This window comes from Drosophila rhopaloa, unplaced genomic scaffold (assembly GCF_018152115.1).
Source record: "Drosophila rhopaloa isolate 14029-0021.01 unplaced genomic scaffold, ASM1815211v1 contig_115, whole genome shotgun sequence".
Taxonomy (NCBI): domain Eukaryota; kingdom Metazoa; phylum Arthropoda; class Insecta; order Diptera; family Drosophilidae; genus Drosophila; species Drosophila rhopaloa.
In genome coordinates, this window is record NW_025334990.1 from 16,483,053 (window position 1) to 16,509,511 (window position 26,459).

General features: G+C 40.6%; 1 protein-coding gene across 1 annotated transcript in view; it reads left to right on the plus strand.

Moving 5' to 3' along the window:
* Positions 1–7,005, plus strand: part of LOC108041068 (Krueppel-like factor luna) — a 112,315-nt gene extending 105,310 nt beyond the window's left edge. The window contains exon 5 of the mRNA XM_017118842.2: positions 6,272–7,005. Coding sequence (XP_016974331.1) covers positions 6,272–6,447 — 176 coding nt within the window. The 3' untranslated portion in view covers positions 6,448–7,005. The remainder of the gene's footprint in view (positions 1–6,271) is intronic.
* Positions 7,006–26,459: the final 19,454 nt, after the last annotated feature.

Here is a 26,459-nt window from a genome sequence, read left to right on the forward strand (position 1 = left end):
ATCCAAAATATGAATGAACTGAGTGCGGTGAGAGAGTGTGTGCAGTGTGTGTGTGTGGAGTGTGTGTGCAACTGACAGATCCGAATTTCCAACTGCCACAGTCGGCAATTAAAAGCGTGTGCCTTGGGAAGAGGGCCGAAAAACCTTAACCCACCAGCAACCTCACCTGTGTTGCTGTGCTCCTGTGCTGCCCCAATAAATCAGAGGGCTGCGACAACAATGTCCTCGACAGAATTCCCTGGGACAGGCAGGAGTGACATGTTGCATTGTTTGACCGACACCGTCCATTGTCCACCACGTCCACTCCCCACTTTCCACTTTCCACAGCCTTGCAGTCGCGGCGGGAAAAGCGGCAAAAACATGCAATGGGCTGGATGAATTGGGGGGCAGGATCATCCGACGGGGATTGGGCACCGGCAATTGGGCATGGGCATGGGCATGGGCATGGCCACCAAAAACAACCTCATCGCCTGACAGCAGACGATGCTTGAAATTTCAATAAAAATCGCATAATTCAAACATGAAATATTGGTCACACACACATCGCCAGTTGAAATAGCGTTGAAATGTAATTTTATTACAACCACATTCGAACACGAGAGAGCAAATCTATTGATTTGTGCTCCACATGAATGGATGTGCGTGTGCGTGTGCGCTTACAAGAGCTCTGCCAGCGAACACTTAACCCATAAAATAGAAAACCAAAATCCATTTCAAGTTCTGCCAAAAATTGGACAAAAAAAAAAGTTTGCAGTTGTTGGCGAAAAACATTTGTGCGCATTCAGTTAAAATTTGTGCACCGAAAGGAAAATCTGATGGGCTTTCCAAATATCCCTGTTTCCAATCAGTTTAGTATTTTTCTAAATTTTTATCTGGTTTTCTTATCTGCTGAGAAAAACTCTTATCATTTAAGTTTAGAATTGAGAAACCTTCTTCAATTTTGCAACTTAAACCTTGTTTTAGCTTACCATCTTCCTAATATCCAATCCATTTCTTTTCTGTGTAAACCAAGGACTTTGCTCTCGCTTTGCTTTATGAATTTGGTAGATTCATTCTTTGTTTTGGCTTGTCAGTTTTCTTGGGGCGCCAAAAGGGGTGGGACCAACAAATCATTTGGCACACACTCAAATGCCAGGCAAATGATTTTGCAATGTCTTTGCCAAACAATTTATACAGAAGAAGCAGGAAGAGCCCTTCTGCCGCATTTAGTTCCGAATAGTGTGTACCCTGGATGAAGAGTGGGTTGGTTGAATGGGTATTATGGCAGGTCATGTGTGGATTTGTTTACTTATGCATGCAAGTGTTGGCATTGCCCCGACCCCAAGTCCCATTTGGTTCTTTGCAAGCCCAGCATGTTTTGTCGGCAAATGAAATTCGGGCCTCGGTTATTTCTCACTCAAGTCGACAGAATGGCAGTGGGTTTTGGGCCGCTTTGTTTGTCCAGTGGCCGAATGTTGGCCAAAGTTGCTCTGTTCCAGGCCGAAATGGCCCCTTGAAGGCGTGGCCATCATCAGCACATAAGCAAGATTCATGTGCAGCTCAGGGCTCGGCAAAGGTCCTGCCCTCCTTTCACTTTGTGGCAAATGTCAACAGCAACAACTTTCTGTGACAGCCGCAGGATATTGCTCAATTTATAAATTTACTTTGGCCCCGGGCGGCGGAGCTTAACATTTTAATTAACATCGAATTCCGGACCTGCTCTTGTTTGCCTTGGCCACAAGTAAGCCAAAAGCCTTTGGTTCAATAAAAATCCATAACAGTCAAAGTTTTTGCTCATAATTCTCAGTTTATCTTGGCCAAACCAAAAGCCAAGCACCCAACTAAATTTAAACGCTCATCCGCCCTGTTGGCCCATTGTTTTGTTGCCTCAACAGCTTTAAGTGTTAATTTTTGCCAAGGCAAACTTCCATAGTTTCCCCTGAACCTGAACCTGAACTTCAAGAGTTTTTAATTAATTACACATGTTCAACTACTGGAAGTGCAGCAGGGCAGATAGGAAAACGGAAAACCCAGGGAGACCAATAAATCAAAAGCCAAGGTGTTGGCCCGACGATAAGATTGAAACATTTGATTTGGCCCCGAATTCCAGCGAGCCGGGCCAAAAAAAAGGAAAAAAAATGTTATGAAAGGAGCCGGGCGAAAAAGGAAAACGTAATTATTTTAATGATACCATGGAGACCAGGCGAGGTTTTTAAATTAAAGAAAACCTAATGAATTACGTTTTTTGCATGGCAAATGAAGCTCGGAGGAGAATTTCATTAGAGCGCCTAGATGGAGCATTCTTAAAATGTTGTCGCATTTGAAAAGCGGACGCATGCAAATAATTGATGACGAGCTATTATTTATTTGCCAAACAGTGTCCTTGAACATTCTGCGACGGGTTGGGCGGAAAACAGACAGTGAAATTAATTTGATTTGGGTTTTCGAGCGCACTTCCTGCGTTTCCTCCTGTGGCTTTTCGACCATTTCCATTTGCATGTCGTCCCGTCGCCATTTAATTAGAAAGCCATTCAAGCGCATTGGCCTCCCACACAGCCAAACATGCAGTTGATATATGTATGTATGGGCACAATTGAATATCAATTAAAGCGACATTCGGCGAAATAAAATCATGCTCGCAAACTTTGGCCACAAACGATTTCAATTAGTTAAACGCAGGCGGCTATAAAAATGCCAGAGTGGCATGCAACCAGCGGCTGAGGAAGCCCGGGAAAATCCCGGAAAAGCAGGAAAAGCGCCGAGACGCCGAAGCCGTTAAGAAAAGATTACAAATGCAATCAAGTGAGAAGACGCAAACAGACCATAAAAATTGTGTTGAGTGCAAAAGCCGAGAAGGCATCGAGCAGCTCCATAAAGAGGCAAGCCACGGAGGAAAAGAGATTCCTCAGCCATTTTCCCAGCCCCCAGCCCCCGCCCCATCCCGCATTTCCCGACGGTGCATTCTTTCCTAGTGCCGACTGAAATTAAAACCCAGCGCCAAGTGAAATTTATAAAATATTAACTGGCTCCATTCGCTGCTCCTTTTTGCTAAGCGGCTGCCTTCTTCGTGGCCGCCTCCTTATTGCCTTTAAACAATTTACAAGTGCAGGCTTTATGGCCATGCCGGAATCGGGGCTGAAACTGAAACTATCAATATATACGTATATATACAGACAAACGGCTGAGGTTAAGTTTTAACTGCGTTCGGCTCAATAAATTAACATGGCGACGTCTCGGCGCGATTGGAGGAAATAAAAGCAGGCGAAAATCGCTTAACCCAGTTGCCGATTGGCTGGCTTTTTGGCCAGGTCCACCAGTTCCGCCAGTTCCACCAGCTCCATCGCCATCGCTGCTAACAATGTCAGCTCAGATGACTTGCCATGAAAACTAATTAAAGGGCTTTTCCCGGAAAAACCATCTTGTTCCACATGCGCGGCCATTGCATACTTCTGGGCTTGGCCCGTTGAAATGGCCAATATCCTGGGCTTGAGTAATAGCAAACTATTGGGCCAGGTCCGCAGAGTGCATTCAAAAGAGTAGAGAAAAAGGGTATATCGAACTGACATTTATTTTATGTTAAATATATGTGTATTTGATTTTAATTAATTGTGTTTTTCTTAACTATAAAAAAATAGCAAAAAAATACTATGTATATTTAAACTACTATCTTTTAATGATGATTTTCCCAGAAGGTTTATCTACATTTCAAGAATGGAAACCCCCAAAAAGGGTATCCAATTAGTCAGTTATTGGACATCTCCCATATTTTGTTGTTGGCTCGTTTCGGTTTCATTTCGTTTTTGGTTTCGTTTCGTTTCGTTTTGCCGGGTCACTTCAATGGCCAGATAACACGGCCATTCTGGGTGCTTTATCGCTGCTTTTCCCCTCGGATTGCCGACCGCCCGCTGCCAGCTCTTTTGCCGTTTAAATGCACTTCAATACGAGACTCTTGGGGGTCGCATCCTAGATCTCTGGGCCTGCACTTTGTGCATTTGACGCTGATTTACACAGCCAGAGGATTGCAGGGCAGAAAGAGATAGTCAGAAACAGAGAAAAACTGATAGGCGGAGGGGGTGGAAAATGAGGGGGAAGAAGAGGGGGAGGTGTAGGTGGAGGTTGGCCAACAAAGTGCCAAAGACAACGATATGTGTGAGTGCGCATTCGTTTATTTATTGCCAATGCTTCGATACCAAAACAGTTCTGACAACATGCCAAAGTGCAAGTGGCAGTCACCCACATTCATATATTCACATTATCCTCAACACCAGAACACACTTACCAACAAAACTAGCAAGGCCATTAGTAGTAGCACAATTAACAACACATTTTCAGATATTCTTTATTGTGTTCTCAATACAATCTTTAACAACTTCATCCATAAAATATCGGTAGCACAGCATCATAGTAATCAACTTTTATATCAACATAATCCACCAACGGAAACTGAATACCGAATTTGTCAACAAAATCAACCATAAAAAAATTCTTTAAAATATTAATTTATTTAATTTTATTGAGGTATTTAACTTACACATTCACTAAACTTAACTTTTACTACAAAAATCAGCATAGTTTCATATTCACCAACAAATAAAATCAATATTACCAAGATGGTTACCAAAAACTTTCACCAACAACTCACCAACACACGTGCAAATCCACACACACAAGCACACACACACACACAGATGCGACTTGAGCCATGGCCAAGTGTAAACAAATGGAAATTAAGACAGCCGGCAAGTCCAAGCTCCGGTCAACGGAAGAGTTGGCTTGGGGAAAATGGGGGAAAATGTGGCGAAAATAGGGTGGAAAATGGGAGGAAAGCCGCAAGTGCATAATGTGAAATTGAGCACGGAAATATCACACATTTCCGCATGCATTAAGTTTTAAGCCAAGTCTATGTGTGTGTGGTATGCGTTACAAAGTTTTCCACTCAGCTTTATGCATTTTTCTTGGCTGTCGTCGTCTACTTGCCGGTTATCTCGCTCCATTTTCCTTTTTTTTCCCCACTGCTGCTGCTTTTCCAGCGGCAGCAACGGCGGCAATTTCCTGCCTCGGCTGCTGTTTGTCTTTTAAACTGAAATAATTTTCCCATTTTTATTTTTTTCGGGGGGCCTGGGCTTGCTTTCTCGTATTTTTTCAGTGTGTGGCAATGGCACTGGCACTGGCCAGCTTTACACCCCGCTCTATTCAGGTCTTTCTCGCTCTGGCTCCGCATTTTTAGGTTCCTCTTTTTTTGCTTTGTGTGAAATTACAACTTCTGCATTTCCTTTTCCTTTCGGCTGGCTGGTTTTCGCCATGGCTCTGTTTCTGATTCGGATTCGGATTCTGGCACTGGCTCTGGCTGTGGATCCTGCTCTGTATTTGGTTCTGTTTCTGGTTCTGGTTGGCTTTTGGCGCTACTCCGCTTGTATCCTTTGAGGCTTTTGGCACGCATGAAAAATGTTGGCAAAGGACCGCGCTTGGCACACCGTTGACGTCGACTTTAGCATCATTTCGTTTCGTTTCGTTCCGTTTCGGTTTTAATTTTACAGTTTTTCATTTTTAATTGTCTTAAATTCCTGACTGTTTGTGCGTTTGTTGGCCCCACCCGCCCCGCTTTTATAACCATTTTACCCCGTTTTGGGCCACCACCCTCTGTTTACTCGTGTTTTACTTTATGCATATTTCGCGTCCGCGGAGCTCCAGCGTCGAAAAAGTTTTTTCATTTGGCAGGCGCGTGCTAAATAAAAAATGTTTCCCCAAACTCTAGCCCTTGCCTCCCCGAGCACGCATATTTATGCGCTTTATTGTTTGTGCTGCAGCAGCGAAGTAGCGGAGAAATTGCAGCCACTTTCCACTGCGGCAGCTTCTAGACACTGAACGAAAATAAGATTGCCTTAATCCGGAAATACTTATAATAAATACAGCTATCCTTGCTAACAAGAATCTTGCTTAAACAACCTTTCATAAATCAAACTTCTCCTTAAAATTGTATCATAATAATTATTTCCATTTAATTAAAGAAATGTTCTATATTTTGCCTATTGATAGTAATAAGTACATGCTAACGTTGTAAAAAACATTTTAAAAATATTATTACTCAGCATTCTTAATATCACTAACAACCATAATTGTTTTGGTATAAAATAAGATCTGCATAGATTAAATATCATAAGAAAAGAATGAAATATTCTGGGATTTATATTGTAGGTCTCTTAGATCCCCCATTTTTTCCCAGTGAACTTTAGCTCTTACCATTTTGGAAGTAACTTATTTAATAAGAGTTTTCCCCCCCTTCCCGTTGCAGGTGAGAAGCCGTACAAGTGCTCCTGGGAGGGCTGCGAATGGAGGTTCGCGCGGAGCGACGAGCTGACCCGCCACTACCGCAAACACACAGGTGCCAAGCCGTTCAAGTGCCGCAACTGCGATCGCTGCTTCTCGAGGTCCGATCACCTGGCGCTGCACATGAAGCGCCACATGTGAGGCGAGATTTAAGCGGGGACAGCCGGGAAAGCCGGGAAAGCGGAGAAAGTCGGAAAAGCCAGAGCCGGAGAAAGGAAAGGAGGAGTTCAGCGGAAACTGTGTGCCATCAAGGAACGATGAAAAACTTGCGTAACGCTAATCAAAACCACTTAACTCGTGGAGCAGAGAGGGGTGGTAAAAATAAAAATATAAAAAACATAAACAAAAAAAAAAGGAGGAAAAACAAAAAAGAAAACATCACAACACAAGCACAAAGATGGAAATTCAAGTTCTCTGATTCTGATTGATATTTGTGTTGCCATTATTGTCGCCGTTATCGTTTTCGTTATCGTATGGTTATCGTCGTTATCGTTTCAATTGCAAATTCGATTTGTTTCAATGCCTTGTTAAGTGTAAGTTTAAGCTATAGCAGCCTGATCGCATTTCCCCCATTCACACCTAGCATTTAGCCGCAAGTTTTGAACAAACAGCAAAAATTGTGTACAATCTACCAAAGCTAAGCAGATTTCTTTAATTAGTGAAGCAGCAACAAAAACAGCAAGCGCTGAAAAAAAACAACAAAAAAAGAACCTAGTAATTTAATGGAAAAAGAATATTTTTGTTTTCATAATGTGAACACTGCCAAAACGAAAATGTAAAAAACAAAAAAAAAACGAAAATCTAAAACCTAGAAAAAATATATGTAATTGTAAAAAATTAATATAAATATTTAGTTTGATATGTCAGCAACAGTAAATAGAAATACAAATACAAGAAAAAAGAAGAGTGCAAAATATGTTTTAAACAAAACAAAACAAAACACAAAACGTTGAAAATGCTTATTTTCTTAAATTAATTTTAAATGTAATTTAAATGTTGCCTAGGTCTGAATATCATTTCACCGCACCACTACAAATAGGAAACCTATTAATATTAAATTTAATCATTGCCTAAATTAAATTTCAATTGATATTCGAAGAAAAAGCAATTTTGTTGCAATGTTTTTATGGAATATCCGTAATTAATTACTACACCCAAATTTTTCTTATGCATTGCCTAAGTGATGGAAAGTATTACGAACACATTTTGATAAGTATACCTAATTTAATCAAAATTTTTATTCTCGATCGAAAACACGAAACTAAATTTATCTTCGACTTAACATACAAATTCTTCTTTATGTGCCTCATTAATTATAGTTTTATCAATCAAAATCAATCAATTCCTTCTAGCTAAGTAAATTTTTTTCGGTACCCTCTTATTTCGCGGTAGTTAGTTATTTTCATTTCTTGTGTGCTGCATTTTATTTTGTAGTGTATCATTTCCTCATTGTGTTTATAATGATTTGTTTAATTTTTAATTATTTTTAAATAAAGAAAAAGTATGTGAAAAGCGAACGTTTCCATGGACTTATCATTTTCCACCAGCACCCCTCAGCGAATGAGACACGACATCAAAGTATACAACGTTGATCGAGAGCAGTATGTACACTTACGCATGTGCATATCGGTCAATCATTATGGTTTGTGTGATGAGAAATTCTGTGATCCAGAGAACAACAACAACAAAATAGCTAAGGCAAAGAAAAATAAGTGAAAAACCAAAAACCAATGACAGGCAGATAATCAACTGCAGCACACATGCACGAATATGGCCTAAAAGAAGGGAAACTTGGCCAAAAAACAATGCGAGTCCTCTCCAATTGCTCCCCAAAAAAGAGCAAAGGAATTTAGTAAAACTCTTGATATATATATATATATAAATGTTTATGTACATACGAAGAACGAAATACAATTTGTCTCATTTTTCTAGCTTTATTCTCACTGATTGTCGATGGGAGGAGAATTTGAACGATTTCGATTTGCAATCGTTGTCGATATCAATATGTACGTGTGTTGCTTGTGCTTTGTGTCCTTTGAATGTTATCGTATTTGTATGTACCGATATATCATCAGAACAACGCGCCACAAACGGAAAATCTATATTCCAATAGGCCCCCTTTAAAGGGCTCCTTCCAGTTCCAGAATCCCGTTTGGCTTCCAAGCGAAAATTGCACTGAACAATACTTAATGAAAACGTGAAAAATCCAAATCCAATACGATGTGTCAAAAATGCTTCAATCAGTTTAGTCTAACTTTTGAGAAAAACAAAAACCAAAAACAAAAAACCCAAAAACCGATACAGTAAAAATAGAAACCCGAATATAAGAAATATTTTGTATAGAAAACCTTTAAACTAAAAATCGAAAGCGTAACAGCATATTTAGATCCTAATGCAGATATTGGATAGTCACGAGCGCAGAGTGAGCGTCACTATAGATATGGATAAACCAGAATATATATATATATATATATGTATTTTACAACCGAAAAAGTGTATTTTAAAATGAGAAAATTAAACAAAATTATTGTGTAAAAAGGTAAAACAAAAATGAAAGACTGGTCAACGAGGTGTTCCGCGTTTATGCAACAATTGCAAAATAGAAAAAGTAAACAAATATATATATATGTACATGTATATGAGATTCCGAAACAGAAACCGATGGCATAAAGTACTACACTGTACTCCAAATTGTATATGAATATGGTGTGTGAGCCCAGTGCGATTAGGTTAAGTACCACTCGATCATTTCGATTCTCCGATTCGGCAGCAAAACTACGCATACGTAAGAGGGAAGGGGGCATTGCCGCGATCCCGCAATTAAAGTTAATGAAGTACGAATTTTAAGTAACGCTGAATGTGAGTCTAGAGAGTACTAAACCAAAAACTATGGATATATTTTAGTGTCTACACTTGAGCATTTTACAAAGGCAGCTCCCTGGGGTCAGCTTTTGCGAAGTCAACCAGCCGGCAAAGTACGAGAGTCGAGGGAAAATCTATAAACATTTTCTACAGATTTACAGCCGAGCATTACAACCAAAGGCAGAAAGTACAGAAGCCGGAAGTCAGCAGTCAGAAGAAGTCGCAGGGCAGGAAAATATTTGGCAGCAGGCACACATAAAAATAAATAAAGTATACTAAAACTAGAGTAAATACATTTTAATTTCGTTTAGAGTTTCGTTTGCAAATGTGCTTAGCAATTTTCCCATTCCTCCCCATCCCCAATCCCCATCCCCTTACCCATTTCCCAGGATTTTCCCCGCTCGAGAGCGGAGTATCATAAGCGTTTAGTTTAAGAGTAGACTAAATGGCGGAGGGCCAAGCTTAGCATAGCAGAAATATATTTCGGAGGAGAAATGGGCATATACACACACATATAGAGCGGGGTTCGGGGAGGGAAAGGAGTAAAACATTTTATGTAGGCAAATAAGGGCATAACTCGTAAAGATTTTGTGTATAGTTTAGTGAAATGAATTAGTTTAATGTTAAATGAACTCAAAAGTAAACTACATAAAAAATATATATATAAATATATACACGCGGATATGTATTTAAGGGAATATATGATACTTAAAGCGTATGGCGAACCTATTTACGTGGCAGTTGTGTGTAAAGTGTGTATGTGAATTAAATTAATGTGTATCTGTCGTAGGAGGTCGGGTAGGTCGAGTAGAAGCCAGTTTTTGAGGAGGATTATGCAAAGCATCTACAAATTAAGGCACAGCATTATAAATTACAACTAAAGAGTACGTTTTATTTGAGCTACGAACGCACGAACGGTTACTAAAGCAAAAATGGTGATGGAATGCAGATGAGGAGGAGGTCATAGGGTTATAGAAGTGGGGGTTACTGATTGGAAATATTAGGGTGGTGTGGCAGCAAGTGGTGATTACTTAGGATTTTTACGAGACAACTCAGTTTAGCCCTTCCTCGTTTCTGTACATGATCGCAACCCCAGGCATGCATTCATATTTATAATTGTAATCATAAGGCAGTGTAATTGATATCAAAAGATAAGCAAAAAAAACTAATGGTATAAAATGAAAATGGAAAATTCACAAGTTTCGGCACAGGAAAAAAACCAAACGAAAAATACATTTTAGGAGTAAGTGAATCAAAAAATAAAATCAATACAAAAAATAATAATTGTATTTAATGCTTGTGCAAAACAGAAAAAAATTCTTAGCTAATAGCAAATAGCAAAAAATCTAATTGTCAGTGTTTAATTACTATTATTGATGTGCATTCGATGTGTGCTAAGTTCACAAATCAAGCATCCCGTTTACCCAGATCCCAATTTTCCAGGTTCCTACAATCCTTGGCAGTTGTTTTCAACGATTAATTGTGTTTTCCGCGCTTTCCGCGAAACAAGCAGACAGTTAAAAACTAAATGAAAAATAGAGCCGAATAACTGAACTCGAAATAATTTTGCAGCTGACTCGAAATGTTTGCATAAATAATTAGTTGATTAACTGCGAGAATAATTAATAGAATTTAATTCAATTAGCATATTTTCAGCCTCTCCCCGCGCCCCTTAACCGCCTAGATTATATAATTATAGCAAAAGCGAACACAAAAAAAAGATATTGATCATTAAACATTATTAATTATTATTATTATGGCTTGTTTGTTGCGGCTTTTTGTGCATCTCCATTCGGAAATCATTTTATAAGGGGAAACAAATTATAAGAGAATCTAGAAAATAAATACAGAAAACATAGCAAAACAAAAAAAACCAAAAACGATGGAGAACATTTCTTGTACTTAGGTTTAGTTTATTATACAAACAAGAATAACAGCGGCAGAATGAAGCTAATTATAACAGCTAAACGTGAATAAGTGAGGAGACGAACAAGATCCATCAACATTAGAAAAACGTTATTTTTATTCTTGTATAAGTATAAACCGAAGGCATTTTTCAACGTATGACAACTATTATTGTACGTAACTTGATATTTTGATGAGAATTTCTGTGAACAAAGCAAAAAATAAAAAATCCCAAAAAAAACTGAAACATAGAAAAAATTAAAAAAAAAATACCGCTCGCAATTTTTATGGAAGTTGAAAGGGGTTGTAAACATGTTGTTGCATTTAAATGATGTTGATTTTCGGCTTGGTCAGCGGTCTGCATATATTTAACTTTTGTGATTGCAGGCGGCATTCGGCAAACAGTTCACATCATTAGCCCCACGGGAATGGGCAAAACCAACCGTCTATATTAACCCGACCAAAAACAAGCTGCATAAATGACATTAAAGCCCCGGCGGCGCAAGTTTGAGTATTAATTTTTAATTATACTTTATGGCAGGCGGGCAGCCATCAACGAAGTGTCCTGGCCCTCGGCATTTCGTCTGTCATTAAGCCTGGCTATTTGGTTATGGACTCCCGGCTTAAATCGTAAAGCGTGCTGGTAGTAAATCACGATTTGCAATGGGTAATTGGCAGGCTTGTCAGTCATTTTCAGCTTTTCAGGTTAGCCCGAAAGTATGCTGCTGCTCTGAATTTAAATCAATTTCTCGCTTGGCAAAACTTGGTTTGCAAAACTTTGGATGGAAAATCGCTTAGACTTTGTCTTAGTCTGCTAATGAAGATTCGCACAGACACATACACATACACGAAGGACTACCGGTGAAGGATGGACAACGACAAAAGTGCAGGCAAGTTTTCCACCGCTTTTCCTTGTCGTTTTTTCAACATCAGTTTCTTTTAATTTTGGCCCGCAGACGTAACTCTTTTATTTCCATGCATTTCTAAAGGCCAGAACCTGAAGAGCCCGGCCGAAGGTTGCTGAAACTTTTCATTTTCTTCATTTTCTTGATTTTGTTGTGCTGCTGCAGCGAAACTTCTAATTACATACATGACCAGCACACATATGTATCCGCACACTCACACACATATATGCACATGTCTGGGGCCGAGAGCAATGCACTGCGAGAAATCTCTGGGTGCATCTTCGCCATGCTGGCTGGGGAATTTCCCCTTTTCCTTTACTTGGCCCTAAGTTTGCCCGCTGCATCTTTATCAAAATTGTTTCTAAAGTTCAAACCACTTTGCGAGCGGTGCGCAGGGAATATGACTTTTAAAAAGTTTTCCCGCTTTTCCCACCCACTTTTCCTTCCCCTTACATTCCCTCCCCCTTCCCTTTAGTAGACATGTTATATGTTGCTGCTGCTTCTGCTGATGTTGCTGCCGTGCTTTTGGTGTTGCTGCTGCCGTTGCGGCTGATATGTGGAGCCGAGGCTGTTATGCCCTGCACAACATTTGTAGCTTGTCAAAGTGGCTCAACACGCCCGGCATGTTAACTTATTTTGCTGCTTTTCCTGCCCTGCCTCGGCTAACTTGCATCAGCTAACTACGATCCCTGCTTCCCTGGAGCGAAGGAGCGAGGGGATTGGTGCGGGGCCATGGGCAACAAGCAAGGTAAACACACAGCGACGAGGTACTTCCGAAATTGATGCCCACCTTGCTACCCTGTAACTGCGTTGGCTTACCCCTTTCATTGGGAAAAAAATTCTTTAAACACCTAATTTTCAAGTGGTATATTTATCATTTATTTAACTGTTTGTGTTTAAAGTCCCTATTTACTTAAATGTGTTTTATATTTAAGGTAGTTTGTAATTGAACCATCTGTATTTATTGTTTATGTTTTCAGAAGTTGGTCTTCAATTAGTTTCGAAAAGCATAATATTTCATAATTTAACTCCTGTTTTGGTGAGCTCCAAATTGATATTTTTATAGCCCAACTATCTGTTTACCGACTATCTGCATTTTAGACAAAATTGTTTCAGTATTCGTGTAAAATCGAATTTAATTCCTAAAATAGAGAGCATATTTTATGCTGTACTTTTTCATTTAGACAAGACTCTGCCTCGAGTTCATTTGGCAACAAAGCTCTTTCTCCGTAGTCGCTTTTTGTATAAATTACAGGCAAAAATTCAGCTCAGCCTGGCATGAGCACGAGTGCTCGGGTGTGTGTGTTCTTCAGGAGTGCTCGTGTAGCGTGTTGGGTTAGGAATTGCTGATGGTGATGTGATGGTGTGCATCTTTAAAGTCAGAAAGCCCCAAGGGGCTTTTAGCGCCAGCCACCCGGAGAGAGAGTGAACGAATGCAATTTCTTTCGTTTTTAGCCGCCACAAAATTGCCACCAAATCAATATTATTAGACACGACGAGGAAAAGCAGCGGAAAACGTGTGGGAAAAACTCACAAAAGTGTGTGGGAAAGTCACAAAAGGATAATGGGGATGGGGGAGGGGTGCTTTGACAAGCTCGGAGAACACGTTATGTTCACATACGCAAATGAGGGCGTAGATGACTGGGTTTTAGGGGGCGTGCCCCTTCCAACTGTAGCAACACGAAAATTATGATTACAAGCAAAGACTGTCATTTGCCATAATATTTGCAGCATAACGATTATGGAGCGCTTTAGCCACGACTCCCACCGAAAATGGAGAATAATAAAGAGCTGGGTGGTTGGGTGGTTGGGTGGCTGGCCCCCAAGATAACACACATCCAGCGAGTGCCAATGACAATGACATCAACTGCAGACAAGCCCACAGAATGGCACACAGAATGGCCAAGAGGGGGTGGTTGGGTTAGCTGGGTGGCTGGAGTGGGGTAGGTTCTCGGCAGGGTGAATAAAACGGGGCTCGAACTACAAAGATGCAGGGACCGATAGAGCCAAGCTAACAAGACAACCCAGTCCAAAAGCACACCAATCCCGTCGAGGGCGTTTGTTAGCCTTCCAAAGCACTCACATCCCATCGAATTCTGCTGGGTGCTTAGAGCTCCATTTTTGGATTTCACGATAGCAGTTTAAGTAAATTGAAAATATAGTTTTTAAGCTAAATAATAATATTAATACAATAATAGGAAATATTTAATATATATACTTATAATACTTAATTTTGGCTAAAGTATTATATAAATTTGTAATGGTTTTTCTGCGATAACTTCACCAAAATAAGACCCACAACGAAAATAATGACTGTTTTGTGCAGGTGAGGACCTAAACTATCCATTTTAGTTTGATTTGGGAAAAAAAAATTTTAAGGTTTTTTGCATTTTTGATAAGGGGTTACATCATGAATATTTGCCAAAAATCGACTGATTTGAAATTTTTTAGCTGTGAATGCCATCCGATTGGAAATTTTATAACGAATTCAACGAGGTATGACATTCCAACATCAGACCATTATTTCCCAGGGTTTTGATCAAAAAACCGAAATAAAAGTGGGTTTTTCCGGATATCCGGTTTTTAGGATTTTTGATAAGGGGTTACATCATGAATATTTGCCAAAAATCGACTGATTTGAAATTTTTTAGCTGTGAATGCCATCCGATTGGAAATTTTATAACGAATTCAACGAGGTATGACATTCCAACATCAGACCAGTATTTCCCAGGGTTTTGATCAAAAAACTGAAACCGAGAGTGTTTATTTTATTTACCAATATCACTATCAACTGTTATTTGCTTTAAAAAAAAAAACAGTTTTATTTTAATCTATAAAATGTTTGCAAAGTTTTTAGGTTTTAAGACTTAAATATACTATTACCTCTCCGTTCTCTTCTCTACCATTTAAAATGAGTTCATCTTTGACAAACTCTTGTCGTCATTAAGCCTAACTCGCTCTGGATAAATCGTCTTTATAAATTCCGATGGGAGATTAAAGGCTCTCGGAGCGGAGACATCTGGCGATTGCCACAAGAGTTGCAACCCAGTGGCAGTAGCAGTTGCAGTTGCAGTTGCCGACTGGCTGACTAAACAGCTTAGAGGTGCTAATCCGAAGGCGCAGCAAAAATCGCAAAATCAGATTGCAAAGTTGGCCTGACAATGGAAGGAGGGGGGAGGGGGCGGGTGGCTGTGTGATGTCATGCAAATGTGGCACGTTTAAATGCTTTGCCTTGGCAGCTGCCCCAAACCAGAGGGGCTTTTGGTATCGCTTACCAGACTTGTCTGATTTCGATCCCGAAATTGCCTGCTCACAGCCATTGGCGTCTGCTGGTGCACTGAAAATAATACTACGAAATAGTAAGATCATAATAATAATAATAATAATAATAACTAATTTTAAATATAAAGGTTTGCTTAAAAGTATATAATTCAAAACTATTTTGTCACTACAAGTTTGCCTAAAAGTATGCTATAATAAATGACTCAGTTCAATATGCCTCTAGCTCTATAACAATAGACTTGCAATCGTAATACCCTACGTTATTCCTCTTTTTTCTGAGTGTAAGGAACGACAACGACCGCAGGTGCAAAGCGCAGCCATCTCCCTCTCCCTCCTCCATCTCACTCTTTCCGCCAGAGTATAGAATAACTTCCTCTTCACACTTTTTTTGGCAACTGGCGGCAAGTGCACTTGAAGTGTATCGAATTTGTATGGATTTCGCTTGCAGCCAATAATTTGACACTTGCACTGTGCGCAAGTGGAACGAAGTGAGAAAGAAAGAGGCGAGCGACAGAGACGGCAGGAGTGTGTCGGAAAGAGAGGGCGATAAAAGGCGGAAGGACTCTTAAACCGAAAAGAGCGGATTCTTGAATAAAAGTTGGCATCGCCAGCACGCGAGGGCGCCATAAACAAGGAAGCTCACACGAGATTGTGATACTCTGTGTGTGTGTTTGGGTTTGTGTGTGCATAAATGCATGTTGAGTAAGCAACAATAACACAAACGAACACACACACACACACTGAGACAAACGCCAACGCAATTGTCATCACCATAAAAATAACATAAAACTTTTTTACGACTCCTGTGGCCTGCGTAAGTCTGTTACAGAAGGATTCCCCCGGCGAATAGGGGATAGTGATACTCATGCGGGCTCTAAGGATTGTGGCCGGGCATGTCGCACCACTTCAAACCGGGCTAACCAGCCATAACCCACCCATGAACCCACTCCCAAGAACACAGGAACCACCCAATCCCCCAATTCGACATCGCTTATGTCACGACAGCCTGCTCATTAAAGTTGTAACCATTTCTTTTGTGCGGACGTGTGGGGTGGCCCTCGCTCCGAAACTCCACTTTAAATGCATCCGACCCCGAGCACCGCACCACCAATTTATCTCAGTGCACCCACCCACTCATAATTCTCCGTCTAAATGCCTGTTTGGCGAAGCGTAATTGATAATGCATTCAATTGGCCAGCCAATTTGCTAAAGTGCCTAAGTGAAGTCGCCCCCACCAGAAGTTAACAGTGGGCGAAAGTTCGGTGCTCAAATGGCAGCGAATAGGAGTTTGAACCCTTCTAAAAAATGTAATTTCTGGTAGAGAAAATTGAGGTCTTGCTAATTATTTTTTATTATGTACAATGACTGGTATGACTAAATTTGATAGTTTAGTTTTCCAAGCCCCAAACCTATATTTTGTATAGATTTTTAAACGGAATTAAAAATATTCTTTGGAATTCTAAGTTTTGGTACTTGTTATTTAGACTTTCGAGCTATAAATATAAACAACACATTTAAGGAAATTTCTTTAAGGGGTGTTAAATTTCTTCTATTATTAATATTATTTTTTCAAATATACTACACAACAGTTTTCTGTGGCTTTCAGGCCACTGTACCAATACGGCTGGCTCCTTCGCTCTGCATTTCCCCCTATTGGCCGTTGTCAGTGCACAGATTTAAAATCAACAACAGGCGAGCGACAAGCCAGAGCAACAACAATGTCTGACCGAAGTCAGGCGTACACTCATTTGCACTAAAAGCGGCATAAATATAAACAGGCAAGAAAGTCGCAGACCGAAATGCAAAAAAAAAAGGGGTGGGAAAAACGGGGGGCGGAACTTCACTCAAAGAGCAACTGGAATGAGGAGCGAAAAAGGTAGATTGCGTATCGAGAGGAGACTGCAAATGAATTGCAATTCAGTGAAACGTGTGCCCGACTTGACGTTAATTTAAATGTTAATGCACAGCCATCAGACCGTTTTCCACTACTCGATACCCGATACTCGATACCCAATACCCAATACCCGATACTCGACGATACCCAGCGGCTGTTTGCTTGCCGCTTCCGTTGTTAAATGTTGTTGACATCATTGGCTTGGCCCATTGTTGTTTGTGCTATTCTTCCCCCTCCCCTTTCCCCTTCCCCTTCCCCTCCAACGACCCACATGCAAAATGGCCGACGGCAAACGGCCGCCATTTTGTCAATGCGCTTGTTAGCGCCGACGTTGTGCCACTTCCGGTCCGATCATTTGGCCCTGATTGCACATTGTTCACGCAGGCACACAGAAAACAAATAGATTTTGCTTCGTCAAAGCTTATCTTCGGCACATCATAAAATGGCAGGAAAAATTTAGAAAGATCGTGGAATATTGTATTTCTCAAATTAATTGTCATTATTTCCAAAACTACAATACACAATATAAGCTCAAAATAGGGAAAGACTATGGTTAACACTCTTTCATTGATTATGGAATGATATACCTACAAAATCCTAACTCTTTTATCCTTTACAGGTGTTTAATCGAAGATTTTATTGCAAATCTATTGGAGCTTAAAAAGAGTATACGATCACATATATATGACTTGTAAAAGCTTGTTTAGTAATATAATCTGCTATTCAAATATCTGAAGTTAATATTTCAAGGATTCTAAATGTCCTACCCATTATTCATTCCATTAAATCTCCCATTTCTCACTACATCGACACGTGAATCACTTAGTTTAGTGTTAATTAAAGCGCTTTTTATTTCGACAACCGCCGACAATTAGCCTTCATTTAAATAATGCTCCGGTGGCCAAATGATGAGATATAAGGGACTAAGGCAGGACAATTAGCCGGAAGCATGACTTACCTAAACCGTGGGCTTAATGAACCATATGCTGGCCTAAAAAAGAGAGTGGGTAATAAGATAAGGCCACCGTTGGTTACTCTTTCGGGCCGGAATAAAAAAATGGAACGCGGACCTACCCAAAAAAAGGGGAAATATACATATAAGGATGACCACCCCTCACTCGCTTGTCAGCATAATAGAGGTCAAAGCTCTGTGGACACGGATGGACATTAATTCCGCTCCAAAGTGGACATACACACGCATCGAGCTTCGCTTCCCGTGAAATTGTCATATGTGAGTGGTGTAATTTTTCATGCATATTTCAGGAGGCGTGTGCCTAATTAATTACAAACATCTAAACGGCGATGACATTGGCATAAATTGTCTTTTAATTTGCGTTCGGGTTTCTCTGCTCTTGATTGATGCGTTGGCATGGGTGTGGTTTGTCCCACTTAACTGACTGATTCATCCCGATTCGATATTGGCATTTGCGGACCTCGACCTCGAGCTATGCCCATGCCTCTGCCTCTGACATTTGATGTCGGTCGACCGGGGCAAACAACAACGACACAACTTGACCACTGGCAATGTCCTTGAGGCCGACGGTTACATAATCGTGCCAAGTGTGCGAAATCGTTTGGGCGAAATCCGATGGAGTGGGGCATCAGCACCATTATGCAAGTGGGATCAGCGTCTGCGGTTTCGCCTGCATTGTCGATGAACCGCCGGCAATTCGCACGCATCCAAATGTTAATTTCACCGGCACCCGCATACACAGGTATTCAGATTCAGATTCGGATTCCCATTTCCACTCCCTATTCCACTCCATCTGGTTAGCTGACTAATTGACCCAGACACGGCTCATGAATGCCCCTCATGCACCAGTAATCACGCATCCACATGCATTTCGATTTCGATTTCGATTTCGGGCCCAGGAATAGCGTCAGCGGACCTGCAGACCAGAGAACTATGGTCAGGGTCATCAATTGAACCCGCAACCTTTCACCCCGCTCTGATTTCCGCTTGCAGGGACTCGTGGGCAGTAAATCGAGTGCATTCAGCGAGTAATTATGCCTAAATTTAAATGGAACTCTTCGGTAATTGAAAGTTCTACATCATAAGCACAGCTTATGTTGTGGTTTTTGGTAGGGGACTTAAAATTTATTTGACTAATTGGATTATATCTGATACTGAAGGGCTTTTGATTTGGCATTTTTCATTATAAACTGCTTAAACTACTTCCTGTGGAATATTAAAGATGTGGTTAGTAGCATTTTAGATCAAATTCAAGAAGAAGATATTAAAAGCTAAAAAAAAGAATACATATTAAACAGCATTACCATCCTTTATATATAGAATAATAACATGCTGAAGGTCTTTACAAATTTAAGTAGATTAATATAAGTTAGATTTTAAATACAGTTTTCTCATATTTAATTATTAATCATTCGAATTTATTCCATAAAAGCCATAGCCCATCAATTCCATCACAACAAGTACTGAAGGTTGGAACTGTAAGTAAATTACATTTCTGCCAAATTACATTCAGCATAAATATATGTCATTGAAGCGCTGTATGTCTTTTGAAAAATGATGACTAACAAAGATTACGTCAGAAATTGATTGGTAATTAAAACAATTTCCTAATGTTTACTTAATATGTAGTCGAACTCCAACCGAATAAGCCGCAGCCCACCGATTCCATCACAAGGAGTCCGAAGAAGACTGAAATTAACTTTGCAGCTTCGTATTTCATAAGCCAGCCACAATACACGCCAATGCCAACCACTTGCCTCACAATGGCTCACAATTAACCCGGCCAGACGGTCAGTCTGCGTCCTTCTCCGAACTTGGTTTCGCCTTAACTTTATTGTTCCGATACGAAGGACTCCACGAGGAGGGACTTTCGGGGGGCGGGGGGGAGAGTGTTTCACGGGAAGGACGGCAAACTTCCTTATAAGACATTTACCGACCGCACCTTAACCAAGCAGGATCAACATGGCATCCATGTATTATTTAAGCGCTGCGCATCCTTTTGCCGTGCCCTGCATAAAATTTCCTCCAGCGGAAGTTTGTCTGCAGGACGCAGATCCTGCCTGAATGCCCCCCTTACCACCCCCCTTCCCAACCCCTTCCTCCTTGGCGTGCTTTATGTGTTTCCGCTCGCATTTCTTTTGCCATTTAAGTACACACCTAGTTTGGATTTTCCTCCTTCCCAGCCGCTGTCGTTCCTTTGTTCTTTTCGCTTCGACTGCTGGACGCTTGTTTATGTCTCTTCTTACGTCTTTCATTCCTTCATTTTGTGCCTGGTCTTTATTTTTTTTCGTTTTCGTTTGTTTTTTATTTTTGTTTATGGCTTGTTTTGAACCTTGTTTGAACTGGTTTAAAATTTCTTGGCACACGCTCGACAACGCTTCTTTTTGGCAGGCTCAACCGCAGTGGAAAGTCGAGGAGGAGGGAAGGCGGTGGCAAGGCTGAGCTCATAACTTTGTTACACACAATTAACAATTTGATGCTTTGCCAACTTGCCTACTACACGGAAAAAAGTACAACATTTTAAACTATATATCAAAAAATTGTTAAGTATTTTTAAGTTTAAAAATTAATATATTCCTAAAAAATGACTCACATTTATTTCGATATAAATAAAATGTTCTAATTGTAGACTATTTTTAGGTTAAAGGGTTACACTGCGTGGTATTTATGAAAGACCCAAATACTCCGGCATCCATTAGAACAAATCCTGCTTTAATATGAACAAAAACTTTTTTTCTTGCTGTGTACTAGCTTTCCTCTCCTTTTTACGCTACCTTTGACTGGAGTTGGGCAAACAAACCCAAACTGGCAGTTACATTGTTCATGCGGTTGCCAAACAACGACGACACACGAGCCTTTAAGTGGGCGTCTCTAATTGAAAAGCGCAGCCAAAAATAAAACACACGCATTCCCCATGCGGCTAAGTGAGTGTGTGTGTCTGCGAATGTGTGCCTGCGAGTGTGTGTTGCTCCTGCCGGAAAACTCCCCACTTCCTTTCGGGGGACAGGTGCGCCTCGAGTGCACTGCAATTGCTACGTAAATTTTATGCGCTGCTAAAACTTTGCTACCAGCGGGGGAACACAACCCAGTTGAGATGACGCCACTGCCCGAGCTTTAGCCCGGCAAAACTTTAAGGTCAACTTGTTACTTGAAGTTGCAGCTTGTGGCAAGTAACCAGCTAGAGATGGCATGCCGGTGGGATAAACAGAAACAAAAGCAATATAAATTATGTTACCCACTCTTTGTGCATATCGTTTTAAATTACACGAAAGCCGGGAAGATACCTATTGTTCTCTGCATGCCTAATGCATACTGTGGTCCTAGAAATGATAAGTCATCAGAAACAACCTATTTTCGGAAAAAAACTGAATCTTAAACACCAAGTAAACAAGATCGTTTTGCTTTTTTTTAAATAAACATATTTGATAACTCGAAAGCCTTCCTGTAACTTAGAAGTTGTTCAAAGCCAAGTTTTTTTTTTAAGTAAAACTTTAAAGAGATCTTTTAAATGTTTATAATTTAATATAGAAGCTGTTTGGTAATCCAATCAATTTTAAATAGCTTATTATACAAAATAATTCATAAAACGATCACTTCTTTCTTTTCCTTACCTTTTAAGTAAATAACTTTCTTAGGGATAATCTTTTTAATTGAGCATCGCTAGGTAGGAAAATGCAGCAGCTGTTTTTCCGTGAAAAAAGGGAAGTGGGTGTCGCTGAAAAATTAGCCAAATGGCCGCTAAGTGTTCGCTTAAGCGGCATAAAAATGTGCAACTTTCCATGCAGATGCGCCTGCCGCACTCGCACTCTCACTCTCACTTTTTCTTCTATTTTCCATTTTCCATTTTCCAGCTGGGACAGATGGATGGCAGTGGCGGAATGCAGCTTGACCTTCACCTGGAATGCCAGTGGACAAGGCAAGAGGGCAGGTGGAAGGATGACGATGTGAGGATGGCTTTGCAAGTGTACTGCTGGCAAAGGATTTGAAAAATTTATTCGAAAATATTTTTGCCAGTCAAGGATGTAACGACAGAACTTCAGCTTTGGGTCCTGCCCTGCCCTGTCCTGTCCTGTCCTGTTATGCCATCCTGCCATCCTTCCTGTCGTCCTGCATGAGAAATAGCTATGCTCACTAACAGGATATGCTGCCAAAAACATTTTTAATAATTTAGCACACACATATTTTCACATCTTTGGTAAAATTCACTTTGAAGACCTTGCGCAAAGTATGCGCCTGATGTTGCCGAAAGGGGGAGGTGGTCTGGAAAGGGGGCGTGGCCAGGTTGGGGGAGTTCGGGGGGGCAGGAAGACCAGCTGTCGATGCGCCCGGCATCGCCTGGGACCCGTGTCGACATCAACGTTAGTGTTGAGTAATGCGAAACCAATTTTCGAGGCAGCATTATTTAAAATCCCAAACATGAGACAGCTTTGATGTCAAAAGTCGTGAGGTTGCAGCAGCCTCCGACTTATGAAATATGAGGCACTGGAATCGGTGGAATCGCTGGCACTAAAGACTCTCAAGGAGCACAAATTAGTGGCAGTTGGCGGGGAAAGGGGGAGGACTTCAGGTTGGCAAAAACTGTTTAACTATGCCTTTGATGTTCTCCAAATGCCGTCGGCGAACTCCGCACAAGTCCCTTGTATTGCAAAACTCCAACTTGAACTCATTATGCTTAGTGCAGCTGTGCCCCGCTGTCGCTTTAATCCAATTCGCAGGGCAGCCGCATCGCCTTATTATGTGCTTGTGCTTGTGCTCGTGCTCATGCTCCACGTGGCGGATGAGCAATATGCGCCGCCATTGGCCGCAGCGTCAACATTTGCCAGCACACACGAGCGTCGCCAAATTGATTTCGTCCTGCCAATGTCAGGACCAGCTATGCACAGAGCCAAATATAGACAATTATCTGCCTACCTCTCTGAAATTAAATCCATATTTATTCATTTTTACAAAAGAAGAATAACCTTTCGTTAAAGAGTTTCCAAATTAAAACAAAAGCATTTCAAAAAGTTACCCAAATGTTATGGGTATTCAAATATAACTTATCAAATTCAATGTATTTATTTAAAGGTTTTTGATTTATATAAAATACAGTTATCAATTTATTATATATTTATTGTGAAGAGTGTCTTTTTCGGAGTATAAGACCGCCAGAATTTCAACAGTGTAGACTCAATTGAAGCCCAAGGACTCAAAAAGAGACCGCTTTTCAATCGACTTTCGAGCGGGGAACCAGCTTACGGTGTATCTACTTTTAGTGCAGGGTATTCAGGAAGTGCAGTACAGGGTATTCGGCACTCCATTCACCTCCCTCAGTTAGTTGGTTTCATGCTTTGTCTAGTTTGTTGGCAAGGCAAACACAAACACGCCTTTACGTCATGCGTCGTTTGAAAATTGAATTTTAATACACAAAAGCAGCCGCATCTGGTTTTCAGGGTTGGAAGTTGGGATTTCGTTGGGGAGTGCTTTTGTCAAGGGATTGTCCTTATGTGCGGTTCATTCAGTCGACGTTACACACACACCCATACACACACTCGCAAAAATTACGCCTAGACAATTGAGCTGGCGTTTCTTTGGCTCAGAGCCGGTCTCATTTGGCTTAGTGCATTACCTCAGTTTTTGGCCTGGGCCGAGGACCTCTTATGAGCCGCCATTAACCAGAAAGGAATTGCACTCGACCCGACTGAATATTCGATATTCTGCTGGCAGTTGCTGAAGTAATTTTGCTGATTCTATTTTGCCTGCAAACTCTGCCTATTCGATTACCTTCTTTACCCGACTCTTGATTCAAATTATGTGCCTTTGCATGTAATGCCATTCCGGGACGAAAGTTGTCGACGCAGACAACTTCAGGACCTGCTCATTGATTTCCTAAATAAATTTGCCAACTGCAGCTGACTTTTTATCTCATTTGGCCCGTGTGTTATTTATTTACCGAAAATGTGCATTTGCCATTTTGGCCCTTTCAAAATCAACCGAGTGCTCAGCGAGCGAAGTACTCGGACTCGAATTGCCATGGCAGCGGGTAGAAAAAATCTTGAAATTAAATTTTCAAGTAACTTTCACTCGAGCGCAATGCAAACTAAATAATTCATGGAAGCAGCATGTGAGTTGTGAAGGGGGCAGCGGGTTGGAGGGGCAAAAAGGGGAAAAAGGGGGCGGTACCAGCTGCCCTCAAGGTGCGCATGTGTGTTTGTGTGTGAGGAAATACATTTAAATAAACAGCAGTCGCCGTCGCAGCGAGTTAACTTTTTGCCAAGGACCTTTGCAGACAGACCGCTGTGGGCGGGATGATAACGTGGCCTTAAAGCACACAGTCACTGAGCAAAAATATGACTTAGTTTATGGCATTATGTAGAAAAGAAAACTATGATTATTTAAGATATGTTAGAATAGTTTACAAAGAACACCACACTAGAATACAAAGGCCTGATGAAATAAACATAAGAAAAGTCTTTAGTTCCATATTTTTTTAAATAGACAAATCATACAAAATATTACTAATTAATTTGTATATTTCTCACAGTGTACTAGCAGACTGCTTGCTTGGTGGGGAACCCTTTTTGTGCCGAGTGCTTTTGTGTCCTCGCTGCCATCGTATCGTCATGCCAAAATAGGCAAGTTCACTCAGGCAAAGCAATTGCACAAATGGCCAATTCTGCTCGTAAGTAGAATTTCCTACGTTTCGTCAGGGGTTCGCATCGCATTCACATTCGCATTCACATTCACATTCACATTCGCTCCGATTCGTTTCTTTTCGTTTTAGTTTCAGTTTCGGTTCTGCTCAGTTCAGTTTAGTTCAGTTCACTTTGGCTCAAAGCCCCCGAACTCAGGCTAAAACAGTGCAATTCTGTAAACATCTGAGTGAGGGTGTGTGTGTGTGAGGGTGTGTGGGTGTGAGCTGGTGTGTAACGAAGCATAGATAAAATAAACAAAACACAAATAAATATGTACGCTGCATGGCCAAAGTTTAAAGTGCCAAGAAAAAATCAAAATAAAAACTTTTTCCTTCGCCATGCTGATTGCATTTAACTTCGTACCGGTCATTCGAATTGGGAAAGGGGAACGGAACGGAAGGGGAATGCATGGAGTGGTACGAAATGGAATGGAACGGAAGCTAACAAAGTTGCACACATGCACAGAAATTAACTAGAGCTGCTGCATATCCTAAAATACTCTTGAGCTATTGACCTGAATTAGTAATGTCATCCATTTAACTGCCAACTTGTCTCTCATTTCCGTTTTTGTCCAACCGTATTGCTTACAAATAATTCTCATTTGTTTACATTTAAACAGGTTATCCAGCAATTAACTTAATCCACTTGTGTTGCTCTTCTTGTAAGCGATATATTGATGGCTGCTTAATTTGCTTAATTTGTTTTAGGCCAGTTGACCTGTAAACTGGACATTAACTTAAAACTAAATCAGCATGAGTCCTCTTTGAATTTCGGGTAAGTTCTTATTTTCAATACTGTAAGAAGAAATTTTAAAAACTCTTCAATTCTTACCAAATTATACTGATAAAAATCGTTGACTGATACATTGTAGCCCCCAAATTAAACCTGTATTTATTACTTCTTGGCCTGATTCTGATTCGACGATTGTTGTCATAAAGTTGATTGCATTTTTATGCACTGCCATCGATGCAGTAAATTCAATTTAACGAAGTCGCCGCCCAACGTAATTAAATCTACGTCGACTTGTGTCCAGCTGGATGTGGATGTTGTTGCTGGCTCATTCGATTAACTTCAGCCCGGGTCTTGGCCATATGGAGACCGAAGACTGGAGGTTGAAGGCTGCAGGAGAGGATCGGAGGAGCAGGAAAACCAGTAACTGGCAACTGAAACTGAGAAACTGAGACGAGGACGAGACGGAGCGTATTTGCTCGTGACACTTAAACACATGCGGACCAAACTGCTTTATGCTTAATTGAGTATTATCCCTGTTGCACATGTAAAGGGACGGGGAGAGGTGTATGGGGCGTATGTGGGACGCATGTGGAACGGGAAGATGCAGCATGTCTGCAAACAGAAGCTCTGTTTGCTTAATAGCATGGTCAGTAAATTTAATTAACTTCCCTTAAGGATACATGCAACATATAATAAAAGCAGTGCAGCAGCAGTAGCCACTGAAAAGGACAAAACAAAGGCAACTCGAGTAAAAAACAACGAAAAAGCTGGCTAACTTCAACAAGCCGAAGTTTAAATAACCCTTCAAATTATGTTTGTATAGTTATTAGCTTATTTACAAGACTTTTACTATGCACTTTCTAGGGTGTTTTTCAAACTTTGTATTAAATAGTAAAACATAATGGTTTACAGAAAGATACAAATTG